Raw genomic sequence first — 18586 nt, forward strand, 5'->3', positions numbered from 1 at the left:
AGTTAACAAAATGTAACTAATAAGAAAAAAAATGTTTAAAAAAAGAAATCTTTTTCAGCTTTCACATTTTATGTTCAAAAGAGCACCCTAAGAATCTTGTCCTGTCCACCTACATTGCACCCATAGCAACACTCCAGAGGACCCTCAGCTTGGCCTGTTTCTTCAGACAAGTGAACACAGATGATAAATAAACCCTTAGAAAACAACAGCCACTTTATTGTTCATTTGACATCACAGACTAACCTGTTTGTATGTGTGTGTGTGTGTGTGTGTGCGTGTGTGTGTATTGGGGAGGGAGTCCACAAGAAAGAAGAAATAAAATAAGTGACGAGTAGCCTGGCAAGTTCAATTACAAGGGCAGCAAAAACATGAGAAATGTTTGATCTTCGTGTATAGCTTTGTGGTTTGTAACATCTATCTGTTTTGTTTTTACAGATAAAGAAGCTAAAATCTAAAGAGATTTCTTTTTTCATATTCAAGGTTACACTTGACTAGATACTATCAGACTTGGAATCTGAAAGCCTTGACCCATTGGCTGGCCTCTCTACCTGACCAAAGTGTTAACCCTGAAGCTCTCACTACCTCCAACGACAGCCAGGGGTTGAGATAGGAAAAAGATGGAACTAGGGCACACTGTTCATTCTCTTAGTGTGTGCATTTTAGAACTCCATTGTTCAGTCTTCCAGATGAACCATGTACGTTTCCCACTCATAGGAAACACATAATTCCTGCTTTGACACCAAAATGGTCTTTTAAGTTGGTTGACTTCAAGTCAGTGGGGCTACGTATCTATGTTGGGGTGATCAAATCCTGCTTAACTGAGAGGAAGATTTCAGTGGGTGGCGTTTGTTGTTCCTGCTGTGACGAGGTATTATCACTTTCAATGGAATACTCACTGCAGTGTTTGCGTGCTCGGCATATTCAGACATGACTTGGAAGGTTGCTGGACCATCTGTTAGCTCTATGCTCTTACTGCCCTGTCTCCTTTCCATTTTAATTCCATTTCTTTTTAAAAATGAAATTAGAGCATTCACCTGTTTCTCCTTGGTTCTACATTTTTTTTTTTTTTGAGATTCCTACTTCCCTTGGCTCTCTGTTTGCCCACAAATTTTATTGTTAGTATTCTCATCCATAAATTAACATGAAGAGTAACATTAATAACATATCACGTTATAGAAATACTACCAAAGTAAACAATAAAGGTTTCCCCATTGTCAGTTGATACTATTTCTTTTAAGAATAATTGAACACCATGGCAAAAAAAAAAAAACAAAAAAACAAAACTGTGCTGAAATTTTGCTATTCCCATTACATTTTGTATTGTCATTGTAATTTAAAACTTGATATAAATGGCTTCATTTGAAAATGTAAGTCATTTTTAGATTAAAGAGGAAAATGTGAAAGAATGCAAGACTGAACACAGCAAAAAATCATTTCTGTCTAATACTTACATTTAATCATTAACTTTTCTTTTAGAAGAGATTATCAGCACCTCATATTAGGAAATGCCCTTCGTAAAGATGTTTAACATTGCTAAGAATGTAGAACTACTTTCCCAAGTTCAGATGTTCATTTGTAGATCAAGACAGAGGAAAAAATGGATTTTACAGTTAAATGGACTTATATTTGATTTTTACCAGTTGTGTGACTTAGGGTTAGTTGTTACACATCCTAATGTGTTTTGCAATAATGTTAAAAATATCAAGAAACCAAAATAATTTACGAATTAAATTTTAAATATGGTGCCTGTAAGAGAACAATACTTAAATACAACATTTTCATTTCCTATTACTAATTTGTCATTTTCAGTCTTCCTTTTTTTTTTTTTTTTCCAAGTGACACTAGAAATCACTACGTAGTGGTGCTGCAACCTGAGAGGCTGGATCCTGTCACGGTTCAGGAATTCACAGGAGGAAGAACTGAATGGAGCTTTCATGGGACAAGGGACCGGCGCTTCTGAGGATGTAGGAGGTGAGGTACGTGTTGGGAGGGGCAATGACTCCACCTTTAGCCAAGGAGATTCCCCTTAGGCTTGCTTGGCAAAGACGACTTGAAATAATTTGGATCTCATCGTTTCGTAACTTTCTCATGTAACTCTTCAGGGGTGTTTGCTCTTTCCTCAGTAAATGGAAACTGCCTGCTGCCTTCAGCTGGCTCCATTTCAAACTAAAGCTGCATTCCACAGCCGTGCCTGTGATTCAGTGTTTTTTCCACTGCATAGAGGCCTGAAGTTCCCTCTTCAAAGAGGAACATGCTACTGTATGCATAGCTAATCGCACATTGGCTTGAACTCTGATTGGCCAACTTGAAATTGAAATTTCAACTTGAAATTGAATTACTTGGTAACTTCAAGGAAATTATGTAAGAGAGAAATTTATTATTATGGACTTACATCTTAAATTCAAGTTTGGGAAGCTTACATATAGAAGACTCAGTGATGACTAAACAATGATAACTTAAATTTAGAGAATCTTAGCTTATTCCTCTTCTCTTCTCTATCTCCAAGTAAAATGCTTACAATTATTGTAGTGGTCTACTTGGATACACATGCGCACGTGTTAAATACATTTATGAATTATACTCTACGTAGTTAAGTGTAGTACTCAGCAAATTCATTAGTATAAACAGTAGCTGACTGGCTAAGCTTCCTAGTGACTTTGCTTCAGTCATTCACTCTTTTATAAAACACCTCATTAGACATTGAGTACTGAGCGCAGCTGGACAGCTGAGTTGATCTCATATGTGTGCTTCTTTCCCCAGTTGCCAAAAAGAAGAAACCGGCATGAAATCTGTAGAGACTGGCCTTTGTCTGTTAGCACTGAAGTGTCTACGATTGTGTTCGTACAGACAAGGTAGTATTCCTAACATATACCTAAACGACAACAACATATTTTGTTGTATGGAGGAATCATTGCATAGAGAAGTACCCGAGTCTTTCTCATTAATTTAACTATCTAGTTCAACACCAAAAAAAAAAAAAAAAGTCTGACCATGAATTGCAATATGTTTATTGTAATGTAAGCAATAATGTTAGTGGCTAACAGGTGAGAAAATGTCTCACACATTTTTATAGAAATGCAACTCCGGGTGGAGCACAGTAAGAGAACCTGCTGCGGCCACCACACGATACTTGTGATGCCATCATTTGTGGTGTGAACTTTTAAGACTTTCCTCAGGTGGAAAGAGAACTATTAGGTAAAGAGAAATTTCCCCGAACTCCTCTCCAGGACAGTGGGGTAAAATAATGTGTTTCAGAAATTTTAAAAACTTTTTACTTCAACTAGGTTGGCAGATAAAATACACAATTTTTTTGCATTTGCTAAAATCTCAGATTTTAGCTTTTAGCAAAATACGTGTAATAGTAATGGAGATTTATTACAGTATTGAAGGTAGTGTTTGATGGTTTCAAGTAGCTGGTGTCATATCATATTGAAAAATGAGAAGATCTGTTCTAAGTACAAATTATGAGAAGGAAGCTTTATTTCCCATCAAATGATGATTAGAAAGTGCTTTTCCCACAGATAGGAGGATATATATGATGAATGACATAATAGATTCAGGCCTCAGAGCACAGAGTCAAGAACTTGAAAACTCACATAGTCATTCTAAAAGATTAATAGTAAAGCAGATGTTAAAGAAATAAAGACTTAGCAGGGCGTGGTGGTGCATTCCTGAAATCTCAGCACTTGGGAGGCAGAGGCAGGTGGATCACTGTTTGAGGCCAGCCTGGCCTACAAAGTCCAGGTCAACCAGGACTACACAGAGAAATCCTTTCTCAAAAAACGAAAACAAAAAGAATGGTAGAAAACTTAAAAAAAAAAAAAGACTTTTACAGAAATTGGACAATGGACATGCTACTTAATAACTATACTTGGGCTAATACAACATATACAAACAGCAAAAATTTTTGGCAAGAACTCTAAAAAAGTTCACCTGAAAAGAAAAAGCCAAGAAAAGCAATGTGAAGCATAAAAATAACTCTCCAAATTAAGAGATTAAAACAGCCGGGCAGGGGTGGTGTACACCTTGAGGCCCAGCACTCAGGAGGCAGAGGCAGGTGGCTCTCTGTGAGTTTGAGGCTAACCTGGTCTACAGAGTGATTTCCAGGACAGCCATGGCTATAGGAGAAACTCTGTGTCAAAAAAAACAAAACACACACACACACACACACACACACACACACACACACAGAGAGAGAGAGAGAGAGAGAGAGAGAGAGAGAGAGAGAGAGGGAGAGATATCAGCTATGGATTCTGCAGTAGAATGGCTTGCTGGGGAAGATCTTCCTCCCTAGTGCAACAGAGGTATGAGTGCTATCACGGAAACCAACCACTTTCTTACTAGATTTGATGTGAGAACTTACGCATTGGTTCTGTAATTTGGTCAAGAGTCTGTGGCAGGGAAAGTCATAGGCCCAACAGAGTACCTGATACTATCATTTTGCTAAAGAATCGTATTGTCTAACCACCTTTTAAATACTCATGTTAATGCTAATAGATTAGTGCCATGTACAACATACATTGGAAAAGCTTCTTACTGTAGCAGACAGCAGTTAATGCAGGAACCCACAACTGGCCAAAAGGCCAAGAGTAACTGATGGTAGAGGCCTAAATGGGACAGCTACATTACTCTCCTGAAAGACTCAGGGAACATCATGGAAGAGCGAGTGGAACGAAAGGAAGAACCAGAGGATAGATGTATAGCTAAATCTGAAAAAACATGTAAGAAATTTTTGTACTTTTTTTCTGAACATTTTCTTTTAATTTCTAACATTTACAGCTGTCCACACCTCTTAACATATACCTTACATTTTATTATTCCTTCAGGGGAAAAAAGTGTTTTCCTTTCTTCTGCCATTCTAACCTGCCTTTTTAATTACTTCACTTACCAAGATATTTTAATTTCTACTTCTACTGTCTTATATGCAACATTCATATGGGCACAGATATCCCTGTGTGTATGATTTTAATGTGGTTGAGTGGTAAATTCTTTGGTGACCATGGTTTAAACATTCTTCAAAATCTCCATGCAAGAAAGGGTATGTAGGAAGGTTTGAAAGGATAAAAGGAAAGGGATATACATTATATTATAGTCTCAAAAATAAAAGAAAAAAATAGATTTGCTAGTTGGATTTAAGATTTTTAAAAATTTCATTTACAACCGTCTAAGCCAAAGAGTCCTTAAATTAAGGTAAATGTTGAGTTTGGTGTGCACTTGCCTCTGTCGAATCCTGAGATGCCACAAAGTAATGATAACAAGGCATCAGTTATGACTCAAAACTTGAGAATGCCAAAATTCTTCCCTACTGTCTCCTGTGCTGACTTGAAGTTTCATCATTTCTGGGTCTTGTTTAACGGAAAGAAGCCCTGGCATGTACATTCTTCATAAGATAACTGTGTTAATTTTCTTTAGATACTGTCATAAAGCTAAAATAAGAATACGCTGAAGCCCAACCTTATCTGAAGGTGGACGTGGATTTTCACTTGGACTAGTTTCTCACGAGAATTGCATCTCTTCTGAGTGAGTAAGCAGAAGTTCCATCTAACATTTGGACAGGAGACAAGAAGGAGCAGATGGGATGAGCAAGACAGAAAGAACTCTGCTTCTCAATGGTGGAATTTAAGTTCTCTCTGTAGCACAAGGGCAAGAGTTATAGGATCAGAGTGGTCTTCCTCAAGAGTCCATTCACCCCTGTGTGGTATTATCTAGTCCAAAGTCATAAAAATACCTGTTGTGCTTAAGAATTACTCTTTATGCAATCATTTGACTCAAGAGTAGTTTATTGCCAATATACAATAGGGTCAAGCTGAAATTCTGATAACTCAGTAGGAAATACTGCCCAAAATAGTGTGAGACTAAGACAGATTTGGTTTTGTTACAAAATGCTCTGGTCTCTGGTCTATGGTTTCCACTTCATCAGCCACTGGTGATTTCAGGAAGCCCCAGCCTCCACTAACCTTAGCTTCCTTTTTCATAGATGAGGATGTTAAATCTGTTTTCCTTCCCCACTTAAAAAAAAACAAAACAAAAAACTTTTCTTTTCTTTTAAATTAAAAAAAAAACTTTCATTTAAATTAACTTTGGTTGAACTATTTTCAATGAAAAAATAATAAGGAATATTATTCTTTTCTAGGATTACATAATTGAGTTAATCTCCACACTTCTCAAGAGGGCAGATATAAGCTATAACAACCATTACGGAATGTCTTTTGTAAGCTAAACTTTGTACATTTATTTTATTTTTGCAAAATCTATTATGAAGTATAAAAACAGGCTCAGAGAAATCCACCAACATGCCATACAACAACTTAGGGCTGAGCTGCAGCCAGCAGTGTTCTCTCTCAGGTGTGTCTAGATTAAAAGCCCATGAGGTTTCTTGCAAACGATGCTGGCATTCTGTAAGTCAGGTAATACTTTTGCTTTAACAGATGAGGACGCTTGTGTACAGAGAGCAAAGGACTTCTTTATTTTTGTGTTTAATTTGTATTGTTATGTCAGAAGGAAAAAAATATGGCTGTGGGTGAAGGACAAAGTATAAACTGAGGTTGGGGACAAGGTAGAAGAGATAACCTTTCAAGTAATAACTTTATTTCTATTTGATAGCAGAGTTGGAATTTAGTTTCAACACGGTGAAAGTGTGAGAAAATTGACTATTATTTTATTTATCAACATTTGCTTAGTTCTAGCAGCATATTTTCAGGCTTTCCCCCCCAATTTTTATATTTGTTTTGTGTGTATGAATGTTTTGTCCACATATATGTACACATATCATATGTGTATCTGGTACCCTGGAAGGTCAGAAGAGGGGGTTGGGTCCCCTAGAACTGGAGTAATAGATGGTTGTTAGACACCACATCACTGCTGGAAATTGAACTGAAAAGTAACAAATGCTGCTAATGGCTAAACCATCTCTCCAGATCTCAGTTGCAGTTTTTTTTTTTAAAAAAAAATCAGAATAAATGCATTCTGTAATTGAAATTATTTTTTTGTGATTATAGCTTTGATTTGATGTTTCAAAACGTCTACCAAGGTGTAACTGATGAATAAAAATGATGTGTCTATAAAATGACACAAATGTAAAGTGTACAATGTGATGACTTCATGAGAACTATGTTGTTTAAACTATGCATCCTTACTTCTTCAGCTCCCTAACTCTCTGTCTTACCCAGTCATTGTATCTGCAGTATGACAAAACTTTTACAATTTTATGCATTCTTACAAGAATTTTTCGTAGTTGGAATTGACTTGGAATGCACAGGGTGTCTTACAGCAGCCAAGGCTGGCCACGCATGCACACAGGACTTCCTCTTGGTTTAGGAAAGACTTTTCCCTTCTGAACTTCCCTCACAGTGGCTTTTTTCCCCCTCCCGTGTTTCTGTTGGCTCTAAGCCTTCTCATTCCTTTTGTATGTTGGCCCAGTGCCATGATGACTGTCAGTGCTCAGCAGTGTTCCAAAGGAAAACTCCACCTCTTACACCCACGGGCTAATTACTATAAAACATGACATTGCATCGTTCATCCATCACTTGTGCATATCTGCTTTCCACAGCTCTCATCCCTCCAGAGAAAGAGTTCTAGCCTCATGGAGGATATTACTTTCAGACAGTCAAGTCCTCAAGGGGCACAGAGATTCAAGAAGCCATGGCTCTTGTGCACAGCTGCCCTGGTGCTGGTGCTGTTCTATACCACTGGTGCGCTGATCTTTACTTCACTCAAGGTAAGGTGGTAGTAGAGCCTGCAGTTGCTAATTACATTATGTAAAGGTTATTTGTTGGTCTGATTGTTATCGTTGCCACTCAGTATTGCTAGAGGTAGTGGGAAGGAAGCGGTCTGAGAGTACAAGCAGTGTAAACAATTCAAGTCTTGTAATGACATGGTTCTTGAAACTCATCTGGATGTTTTGAGACAGAAGGCACCAAGAAAACACTAAATGTTCACTGTAGGCTTGAACTAGATAGGATTCATGTTTAAACCGAGCCTTTAACAGGTGTCTGTGGAGGCTCTTTTTGTCTTCCTAGGACTCCACTTGTATTTTCTCAATAGACAAAAAATAAAAAATAAAAAAATAAAAAAAATAAAATAAAGAGAGAGAGAGAGAGAGAGACCTGAAACATGGTGCTTGTCTTCAGGTCATTGCAGACAAGCTGTGGTCTCATTGGAGGAAGAGACACAAAAAGATAATGGGAAACAGAATAAAGTGACAGGAAGCAAGTGCATGTTGAAGAGGAAATGGTACTGAACTTGAAAAAAGAAAACCTGGAATCCAGTTCTAGGTTAGTCTCCCCATGCTGCACAAGCTTGAGAAAGTTGTGTGGTTGTTCTGATTGTAGTTTTTAGATCTGCAGCATGGTGACAGGGAAATGGATATGTTTATTTAGTGCCCTTCTAGCCATAATTACATTGCTTAACAATTTACCTGAGAGTAGGATAGGGCATGTAGTTCTAGTTTAAGAGTTCTAAAGTGAGGACAATGACTTTGGGCTGGGGGTGACCATGGAAAGCTTCATGGAGGAAGAAGGAGCACATGTCTGTTTGGGAAGCCCCTGAAGGCTATTGGGAATTTCCCATTGAGTTGCAATCTAAATTGTGGGTCTAGATAGGACCTACACTGGGAATGTGACAGTTATCAGGACTTTCCCATTGAACTCTAATCTAAATTGTGGGTCTAGATGGGACATACACTGGGAATGTATATCAGTTAGGGTCTTTCTGAAGCGTTTTCTATTCCAGGACATGCAGGGCTGTACAGAAACCCTGTTTCGAAAAACAAAAAATTAAAACAAAACAAAAAAGGAATTGACCATAGAGAAATTAAATAAGAGTTTATATAATTCAAGAGCTATCTTATTTCTGGGTACATTAAAGACCCTAAGCCTCGGGAAGAGCAAAATGATGAATACCTGTGACATCTGTGTAAGAAAGAATTGTGGTGTGAGCACAGAAACATTTTTCTAAGGAGACCAACCAGTGATGGTTTTTAAGGTGTGGTTCTACATTGGCAAGATAGAAAAGATGCAGGAGGAAGTTGTGTACTGTTGATTCGAGGTCAGTTAATGGTATTGGCTAAAGGTTTAGGTAGGAGCCTATTCTGCAGTTTGTAACTGTGTAAATGGATGAGAGGCAGAGGAAGTTCCCATCCCCAGCCTCGCCCTTCCAAAGAATGAACCAAGACATGAACTTTCTAAAGCAGTAGATGTTGAGCAGAAGGAAAGGGACTATCAGCATTCTCAAGTGTTTAAAGGAGGAAGGGAGAGAATGGCATTAATTTCATGTTGGAAATGCTTTTCCCTCCTGCACACCTCCCGTGAAGAGTCTAGGCATGCCATTGACTACTGCATGAAATGGTCAGGGGAGGGAATGCCTTTCTGAGTGACACCTCTTCCCACAATCAAACCTTGCTAATTCATAGTTTTTGAACATTGATTCCAGGTTATCCCTCAAAGGAACACACCCCTTTCTATGAAGGGTTCCCTTCCTAAAAAGTAACTAAGAGTTCACCACAAACTTAGGGAAGTAAAAAGGTTTTCCTGACATGATGCTTGGCAGCCTGATTGCTATGGAAAAGCCACTGGCCTTCAGCATTAGCTTCAGAATTACACTTTCTTTATTAGCTAGCTACAAAGGAATGTCTTGAGCAGAGAGAGCTGAGTGGCTAGCAGGTGGCAGGTCATTATGAGGGGGTCACTTTCACCGTTCTCACACTTAGGAGCTTAGAAGATTTTCTTTTTTTTTTCTCCACTCCAGTTTTTCTTGCACATTCCCATTAAAAAAAAAAAAGTCTCTTACAGTTAAAAGTAAAATGGGAACCTTGGCTCCTTTCTTATCAGCAGAAACTTTCCTTGGAGAACTTTTTTCTCCTTCTCTTCTAGAAGACATCTAGTTAATAGAATAGGCTCAGAGCTCAAGGAGTTTGGCCAACCCCTCCATGAGAGTAGTTCACAGAAGTTCTCTCTGAAGGATCCAAATATGCAGGAAAGTCCCTTTCTTCAGTGAAATGAAGGATGTTATTCCAGAAGGGAAAATGGCATTTGTACAACTCAGCTTGCAAACAGACAGAGTGTTTGGTTTGTTTGTTTGTTTGTTTGTTTGTTTTAACAGAGATAGTTAGGGTTAGTCTAAAGTCTTTTTTTTTTTTGTCATTTTGAGACAAACCAAGTAAATCTAGGCTTAAACCAAAGTGAGGTTAGAAGGTAACTGATCTTATAAATAAAAGCAAGCAAAACTAAAGTAAACAGAAAGCCTTGTGTGTACCTTTTTGTAACATCACCAGAATTATAAATAGAAACTGCCCCAGTGAGTGGTGGGGGTGAGTGAGAGTTTTGAATAAGACAGTCTGGTTTTTTGGATCCCAGCCTCGCCTCTTATCAGCCATATGACCTTAGGCTGGTTGCTTCATCACTATGTCCTCATTTCCTCATCTGCAGAAGGAACATGCTGGTTCTTACAGAGATGCCTCAAGGAATAATGAGGCAGTCCTGTGCCTGACTCATGGTAGGCTCTAGAGAGGTGGCAAGGATTACTATTCATAATATGGTTGGATATAAGGTTATAATGAAAACAAACAAGGTCATTTAAAAGGTGTATTGCTTGTCTAACCTTATCCCTTCCTCAGTAAAAGACCACACCTCTCAACCAAACTGATGAATTTCCAATTAGAGTTTTACTTATGAGAATACTTAAAAGATGAACTAAGTTGTGTTTTCTAACTCCAAATAGATATTAAAGGAACTTGCAATACTCTTTCTTCATGTTTGTCTCTGACAGCTCATTTGTCTGTAGATAGAGATTTTCTGTGTACTCTTTACACATGGGAATAGCTGGAACAAAATCCATGACATTTATATTTAGATGCCTACTTAATTGCTTTATATGCGTGATTATGTCATTCTAGTTAGATTACAAACTTCTTGAGAGGCAACAATTACACAGCAAATTTGTCTCTCTTGCTTACAGTGCTAGTATAATGTTGGGAATATCGGTACTTAAATTGCTTGTTTACTTCTTTTTTATAACCAGAATCATTACCAAAACAGCTGATATTTACTGAGCAGATTCAGATAGGATGTCTAAAGAAGCCCTTCCCAAGGGTCAACACAGTTAAGTCAAACAATAGGCTCAGTTAACTCTGCTATTATGCCCTGATTAATAGATCAGGAACTTTGAGTTCTGGGAGTCTCTCTGTAAGCCTATTAGTCATTGTTCTGAATTGAATTTGGGCATCTCTTCTAAGAAAAACCAAAATGCAGATGAAATAATTGCAAGAGTAAAACCAATTTCAGGAAATCCAGTGCCTTTTAATTTTCTTAATTTTAGTTTAACATTTTATAATACAGCAATTTGAAGTTTATATTTAAATTGATCTTCATTTCTGCCTTTGACTATAACAATTGAAAATTATCTTTTTGGACTTGATGTTCACATATAATGTCATGTCTGAAAGCAACGAGGAGTCTGGTCATCACATGTTTAGCTGCCTACTTGATATCTAATAAGCATCACAAATGAACATGTTCAAAACTCATGATCATTCTCTTCTTAATTTATTTCTCTTAGTTTTGCCCATTTTGGCAATTAACTTTATTTTTCCAGTAACTGCAGTCCCAAATCTTGAGAGTCATCTTTGCTTCTTACCATTGTCTCACGCTAGCATTCACGTCAGGAATGCTAGTTATTTCTTGCTTCCTTTTAAACGTAGCCTAGCTTGAGCTAAAACCCACAGCTTTCCTGTTCCAGCCTCCTGAGTGCTACTATGACAGACATGCATCACTATTTCAGACCAACAGATCCTTTCCCTTCCTCCAGCACCTTGGTCAGAGGCACTGTGAGGTCCTGTTTACAACACTCCAATTCATGCTTAACTGATTTAGTCTTTCCTTCTGTTTAGTTTCTTTCTAGCACAATAGAAAGAAATTTGTGAGAAGCCTGGACAAATCCTTTAAAAGGAACATATAGCAGTCTCCTTTTGTTTTGATTGTTTTGTTTTGTTTTTTTTTTTAAGTTTTTTTGGGCACTTTGCTTCAAGGAAATCAACAAAGTTTGAGTACCAAAACCTTTGGTGGTTATGCCTTATTTTCCCCTCAAGCATTTAGCAGCATTTAAGTATTTGTATTTGTGAATTAGCCATAACTAATGTCATTTTTCAGCGTGTAAGTTGTGCAGACATTTGAAATGACTGTATCTGATTCTGAGGGCATCTTAGGTATTACCTATGGCATGTGATCTTCTAAATATTAAATACCTCTAGAGCCAGTTTATTGCCATTTTAAGTAAAGAGAAATATAAGTAGGAGTTCCATTGCTTTCTTCCCATGTGCAACAGATAATCTGGGGAAACTAAAGGGCTATAGAGACTGCTGTTTGCAGTAAATGAGAGAGGACGAACATAGCCCCAGTACTTCCCTTGTGAGTCAGTTAAATGAACAGAATGAGACACCAAAGTCCTGGATGAAAGACCCAAAAAGAAATCTGCTAGCTTTCTTCTCATTATCAAATCTATTATCCACTGATACCATTTAAAAAATTAAGTTAATACTGCCCATCACTCTATTCAAGCTTTTCTCTGTCTCCTTATACAGCTAAACTCTGCTTTATAGATAAAAAAAAAAAACTCCGCTGACAGATAAAACCTCTATCCTCACATCTCTATCTCGCTTGCTTCTTCCTATTTTTCCTAAACTCTAATGTCAAATCAACTGTATGTCACGTGTAAAGGACCATGCCAGTCATCCATAGAGGGAAGCAAAGAAATAAGAAGTAAGGGCAGGTGTGGTTTTTTTGGTGGTATTGTGTTTGTTTGTTTGTTTATTTGTTTGTTTATGTTGGCTTTGGAAAGTAGTTTGCTTTAGAAACTTTAAGCTCTGCCATCATTCTGACCGGTTCTTCTTTTCCTTCTACAGCTAACTGCCAAGGATCCCTGCATGGTTAAGTTTGGTGAGTAACCCATCTTTCATAGTTTATTTTCATTTTCCTTAGTTTCTGATGCAAGAAGGCAGCTGCTGATGCCCTGAAGAAGACTGTACATCTTTTCGCCTTTGTTCAATTATTGTTTATTATAATCATTCATCCTGTATTGCTTCCAGAGCAGAGCCAGACTGACAAGCCCACATGTGGTGACCCTCTTGGCAAACTTAAACATCCCACTAAAACAACTTGTGGCTGTGCATACAGCAATCAGCCTTTAGTGGTGGTTTATTAAGGATGCTTTTCAGATTCCTACAACCTTTTCTCAAAGTCCTTGTTATAATGTCTAGTAGAGTGTCTAGGAGCCATGACTGCTGTTAGTAAGCTCACAGAGGAGGAGTGGAGAGTTAGAGGAACAAGCACTTCCTCTTTGCTTCTGAGTCACTTTTCTTTATAGTCATCTGATACTTGCTCAGAAAACATGAAAAACAGTGCTGCTGACTGTTTTAGGTTTCATTTCATTTCATTTCATTTAAGAAGACAGCCTGACAAAAAGCAACTGGGGAGAAAAAGGATTTATTTTATCTCACAAGTGCAAATGATGGTTTGTCATTGTGACAAAATCAGAGCAGCCGGAGCTGGACAAGCATCTATTCACATCCACAGTCAAGAGCAGAGAGAAATGAAACAGATACTTGTTTGCTTGCTTGCTTTCTAATGCTAAGTTCCACTTCTCTACTTTTCATAGTTTAGGATATCTTGCCCAGGGAATGAAACCAACCATAGTAGGATGGATATTTTTTATATTTTATTTTAATTTTTATTAATTACAGTTTATTCACTTTGTATCCCACCTGTAGCTACTTCCCTCTTTCCCTCCAAATCCCTCCCTTCCTCCCTCTGCTCCACCCTTGCCCCTCCCCAAGTCCACTGATAAGGGAGGTCTTCCTCCTTTTCCATCTGACCCTAGCCTATCAGGTCTTATCAGGACTGGCTGCATTGTCTTCCTCTGTGACCTGGTAAGGCTGCACCCCTCCCTCCCTGAGGGGGAGGTGATCAAAGAGCAGGCCAATCAGTTCATGTCAGAGACAGGCTTCACATCTATCAACTTGATTAAGACAATCCTCTGTAAGACCCATTCAACACAGACAGTTCTCACTTAGGCTCTCTTCCCAGACAATTCTCCGCTGTGCCAAGTTCACAAGTAATGCCAACCAGCACATCAAGTCTCAGGATATTTCTTAGAGCGTGTGCAAAAACATCAAGTGTATACATTTTCAAAATGCTTTTACGGCCAAACACACACATGTTCATTTAAGAGTAGACAATTTCTATAATTCAGTTTTTCACTCTTCTATGTTTTGCTCCAGTTTTTCAAGATACCTTGGCTCTCAGAGGTTAGAACCTTTTCGGCATATGTCCCTGGCTTTGTCTTTTGTTTTGCTAGTGAAAAGAATAGAACATATAATATGTTTGAAATTTCTTCTTGATGTGCTTTAAAAAAAATGATGCTAAGGTAATTTTTAAAAAGTCCCATAACTGAGTTAAATAGGAAAAAAAAAATCATTAAACTTGTTTCAGTAGGAGACCTGCCTACTGCATGCGAGTGAGGAGACATGCAGAGCTCATGGAGGTGCAGCAGGGCTTTGTTTTCACGTTACTGATCAGTGCTCCAGTATCTATCTCTGAGTCTTATACTACTTATTATATATAAACAAGCATCTAAGTCAGTGTTACCTATACTAGGCTTTGTCCTATGTAACTAAAATTATGAGGAATAACAGAAAAGGTCAGAGAAGAACTTTGAATCAGTAAAAGCACCTCCTGGGGCACTGAAGCTACATAGTTATACTAAACTGCTAGCATTAGGGAAACATTTAAGTGCAGTGCATAGGAAGGGAAATGACTACATTTGGACACATTACCCACCTCCCATCTTCCCAAAGACAGTTATATTTAATTAAATAAATTTAAAGTTATCAATGTATCAGTAGGTATTTGGAAGTAAGCTAGATAATGATATGTGAAGTTGAAAGTGGTATGAAGGACCATATTTTAGACACAAAGCATCAAATTCAGAAACACAGACAGACCTGTCAATTAGTTAAGAGATCTTTACCTAAGATGCTGAGGTGGGAGGATCACTCAAACACAGCAATTTGAGCCCAGACTGGGCAGGAAAAGTTTGTTGAGCACACACAGTTCTAGGAACTTATTTAAGAGATAGGAATACAGTAATTGGACAAATGGAGAATACTTATTATCAAAGATGTCTTATTCAAGTGGATGTAAGACAATAGAAAAATGGCCAAATTAATTTATAGTATGCTTCTTGCTAACACCATCAGTGAGGAAAATTATAACAGGATAGAGCAAGGGAGTCACAGGAGAGCAATGTTGAGTGTAGATTGATTAGGGAACATGTCATTGGTAAATCACCATAGAGTAAATAGTATTCACAGAAGAAAAATATGGGGATGTATGGATTCTGAGTAGTCTTTTTTTTTCTAGTCTTGTTGTGTGATTCCTTTCTCCCTCCTCCCTTCTTTATTCATAATATCTGAGAAGTACAGATTCATTGTGATCTGCAATTTCTCTAAAACAGAGATGGTTGGTTCTCGCAAGATATTGAAAGTACAGTCTAAGAAAACTAAAATAGACTAGGAAAAGAATCTACCTGTAGGAAATAAAGAATATACTACAACCAGGTAGAAGATAAAATAATAATATAAACATGATTTCATTTTTTTTCTCTCTCTTTTCAATTTCTTGTAGATCTATTGCCCCCAAAATGGCATATGACATCTCGTAAACCTTTTTGTGTAAATATGACATCTGATGGGATGCTGAAGATACTTCACAGTGGCATGTATTTAATCTACGGCCAAGTGACTCCTGTTGCTGAAGAATACATACAAAACCGTGCGCCCTTTATAGCACAGATTGTTAAACAAAAAGATATTGTTTTACAAACTGCAGAAGGTGAAAACGATGACTTTCAAATCTTAACACTAGCAGGGGTTCATGAACTCAAAGCTGGAGATACCTTATATTTGAAGTTCAACAGTAACGACCATGTTGAGAAAAAGAAAACATACTGGGGGATCAGTTTAATGCCAGATCTATCCTTCACCTCTTAGAATCTTAGTTTGGTCTCCTCATCTTCTTCAGTGTATCTAGAGATGCTGGGGGGTGGGTTGGAGGGGGCTGATTGTTAGAAATGCACACAGTTTGTAAGGGCTTACAAATCAACACAAACAGAACCCTTTGACATGTAAGACTTTAACCCTCCTATCTGTCTGAAAAAGACTCAGCGATGGGGCCAAATCTTTAATGTTGGGTCTGCAAATATACTTGCATAATCCATGATGAAATGAGTATGGGCCTCAGAGGACAGAAACCCTTCCAAAAAATGTCTAACCCTTGAATCCCTGGGTGGAAAATGAGGTCCTATTTCCATGGGAGTCTTACTTGGTTTGTTAAAAGGGTGTAGGGTAATAGCTTGGCCTCTTTTTCCATCATCATTTCCTTGAGCTGTTTTAGCTTGATCTTTTCATACCCTCACCTTCTGAGAGCCTCCTAATGAAAAGTTGTCAGACTGGTAGGGTGGCCAAGATATGCCAACAACACTCTTCTTTAGATGTATTTTTAAAAGACAGAGAACACTATGAAACCTATGGGGACCGAGGTACATATGGCATGAAATGAAATTTCTCTGGGGTTTTTCTTGATTTCATCATTCTCAGGACACAGGTTCGTTTTGAACTTTCACCCAAGCCTTTGCTGTTTTTGTATGTATGTATGTATAAACACTGAAAATAGTAAAATGAGAATTTGCACTAGTAGTCATTAGATTTAACCCCAGAAATTGGTACTTCTCTGGCTGTATAATGTAATGATTGCACATTTTTACTTGGTGTTCCCTAATTGGCATATAGATCAGTTTTTCTATAACAACAACTCTATGATATTAATGGGACAGATATTTTTGGAAAAAAAATGAACAGTGAGAACACGGATAGATGGATAACGAAACTCTTACTTCAACTCAGAACTCACAATGAATTACGTGAGTGGGGTTTTCATTTTGCAGTTCATATGCCCTCTGCTTTGAAACTGGTAGCTCTATTATCTCATTACACATCTCTAAAATGGAATAAATTCAACTTTAAATGGACGCATCAGCTTTACCCTAACGTGGCCAGAATGAAGCTGCATGAAAGTCCTTCTGTACCAGCAGCCATTTTCCTTTTCTTGCTCGGGCCCGAGCAAGAAAAGCCAGAATCTTGTTGGAACAGCTCATCTCACTCAAGCATGCTAACTACTCAAAGTAAGAGAGAATATCCGTGTTCAAAATTTGGACTCTGTTACATTTAGCCAGATTTCAAGTTCTTGTTGAAACATATTTTCAACCGATTTACAATATTTATGGGCATTTGTGAAAAGCTATATTATTTTATATAAAGTTAATTTAAAAATATTTTTATTGTATGTAACAAAAATTCTTCTATGGGCTAAGCTATTTCTTCTTATTTCTTTTTATTAGTAGTTGCTGAATTGCTATAGGGTACAAAGACTCTTCTGTTTGTATATCTTCTCAGGAAATTAAAATTATATCATATGTATTTATAGAATCCTGTTAGTGTTGATATCTGTTGTGTTGTAAGTAGCACTGTGCTGGCATGGGCTAACACTACTTTATAAGAACTGATTGTTTAATTTTTAGTAATTGGACAGTCTGGGAAATTTTATACCATGGATGTTAATTACAAACCAGAGCATTTCTTTTGGAAAACTGGTTCATTAGGACACCACTCTTTGTAAAAGTTTTCTGTGTGTGTGTGTGTGTGTGGTGTTTGTATGTTGTATGTGATTGTGTAGGTAGATGTATGTATATGTTGTGGGAAAACCTGTGCATGTATGCATTTGCTTGTGGGTGGTACACTGAGTGTCTTCCTTAATTGTTCTTTACCTTAATCTTTTAAGCATGGTCTTTCACTGAACCTAGAACTCATCTATTTGGCTTGGCTGGTCCACCATTTGGTTCTAGTGATCTACCTATGGCTGCTTTACCTTACCACCCACAGTTCTTGTGTTACAGATGTGTGCCACTATGGCTGACTATTACATGGAGTTTGGGGATCTAAACTCAAGTTCTTATACTTCGTAGCAGGCATGATTGTTATCCATGGAGCTTTTTCTGTGAAACTTAATGATGCTATTCTGTCATTGCCTCATTCTTGGGACAATCAAGGCAGAGAAAAAGACAAAATGATATTGCCACACTAACAGCCAACAGCCAACATAATTGTAAGGCTTTTATTTTTTTTCTTTGACCAATAGAGTTTTCTGTACTTCTGACAGAGGGAAAGCTCCCAACATATAGCATCTGAATTTCTCCCAATGTTATCATTTCAGCTTTTGTTGTCAATATATACACAGTTCCCTTTCTGTATTTTAAATCTACAATAAAATATATATTTATAACTGTTCTGCAATTGATTTTTCTTTTGGTTATAGTCAAATTAGTGATTTAAAGAGCACAAAATTACATCAGAGAAATTCTTGCCCACACAGACACATCTTGGCAAGTGTTACAACTTGCAAAAGTGAGAGCTGGGTGGAGTTTGTGTTGGCTGCAGACACCTCCATTGCTGATGAGTCAGGCAGTTCCACCGTCTGACTTC

The 18586-nt window shown here is 37.7% G+C and overlaps 1 protein-coding gene and 1 long non-coding RNA gene across 2 annotated transcripts; both read left to right on the forward strand.

Annotated features, from left to right (window-relative positions):
- Positions 1-1878: 1878 nt before the first annotated feature.
- On the forward strand, positions 1879-5519 carry LOC132646494 (uncharacterized). The gene is made up of 3 exons (XR_009584790.1): positions 1879-1976; positions 2761-2852; positions 5413-5519. It is a non-coding gene; the product is annotated as an uncharacterized LOC132646494 (long non-coding RNA).
- Positions 5520-7542: 2023 nt separating this feature from the next.
- On the forward strand, positions 7543-18355 carry Tnfsf18 (TNF superfamily member 18). Its single transcript, XM_021656472.2, has 3 exons — positions 7543-7717; positions 12896-12929; positions 15675-18355. The coding sequence occupies exons 1-3, from the start codon at positions 7583-7585 to the stop codon at positions 16037-16039; spliced, it is 534 nt and encodes a 177-aa protein (XP_021512147.1). The 5' UTR covers positions 7543-7582; the 3' UTR covers positions 16040-18355.
- Positions 18356-18586: the final 231 nt, after the last annotated feature.

This window comes from Meriones unguiculatus, chromosome 11, assembly GCF_030254825.1.
Source record: "Meriones unguiculatus strain TT.TT164.6M chromosome 11, Bangor_MerUng_6.1, whole genome shotgun sequence".
Classification (NCBI taxonomy): Eukaryota; Metazoa; Chordata; class Mammalia; order Rodentia; family Muridae; genus Meriones; species Meriones unguiculatus.

What these genes read in the sequence shown, in the direction of transcription:
- Tnfsf18 (XM_021656472.2), top strand. Translation starts at nt 7,583, where the DNA reads ATGGAGGATATTACTTTCAGACAGTCAAGTCCTCAAGGGGCACAGAGA. An exon ending in TGATCTTTACTTCACTCAAG is followed by an intron (nt 7,718 to 12,895) that starts GTAAGGTGGTAG and finishes TTCCTTCTACAG; the next exon opens with CTAACTGCCAAGGATCCCTG. An exon ending in TCCCTGCATGGTTAAGTTTG is followed by an intron (nt 12,930 to 15,674) that starts GTGAGTAACCCA and finishes AATTTCTTGTAG; the next exon opens with ATCTATTGCCCCCAAAATGG.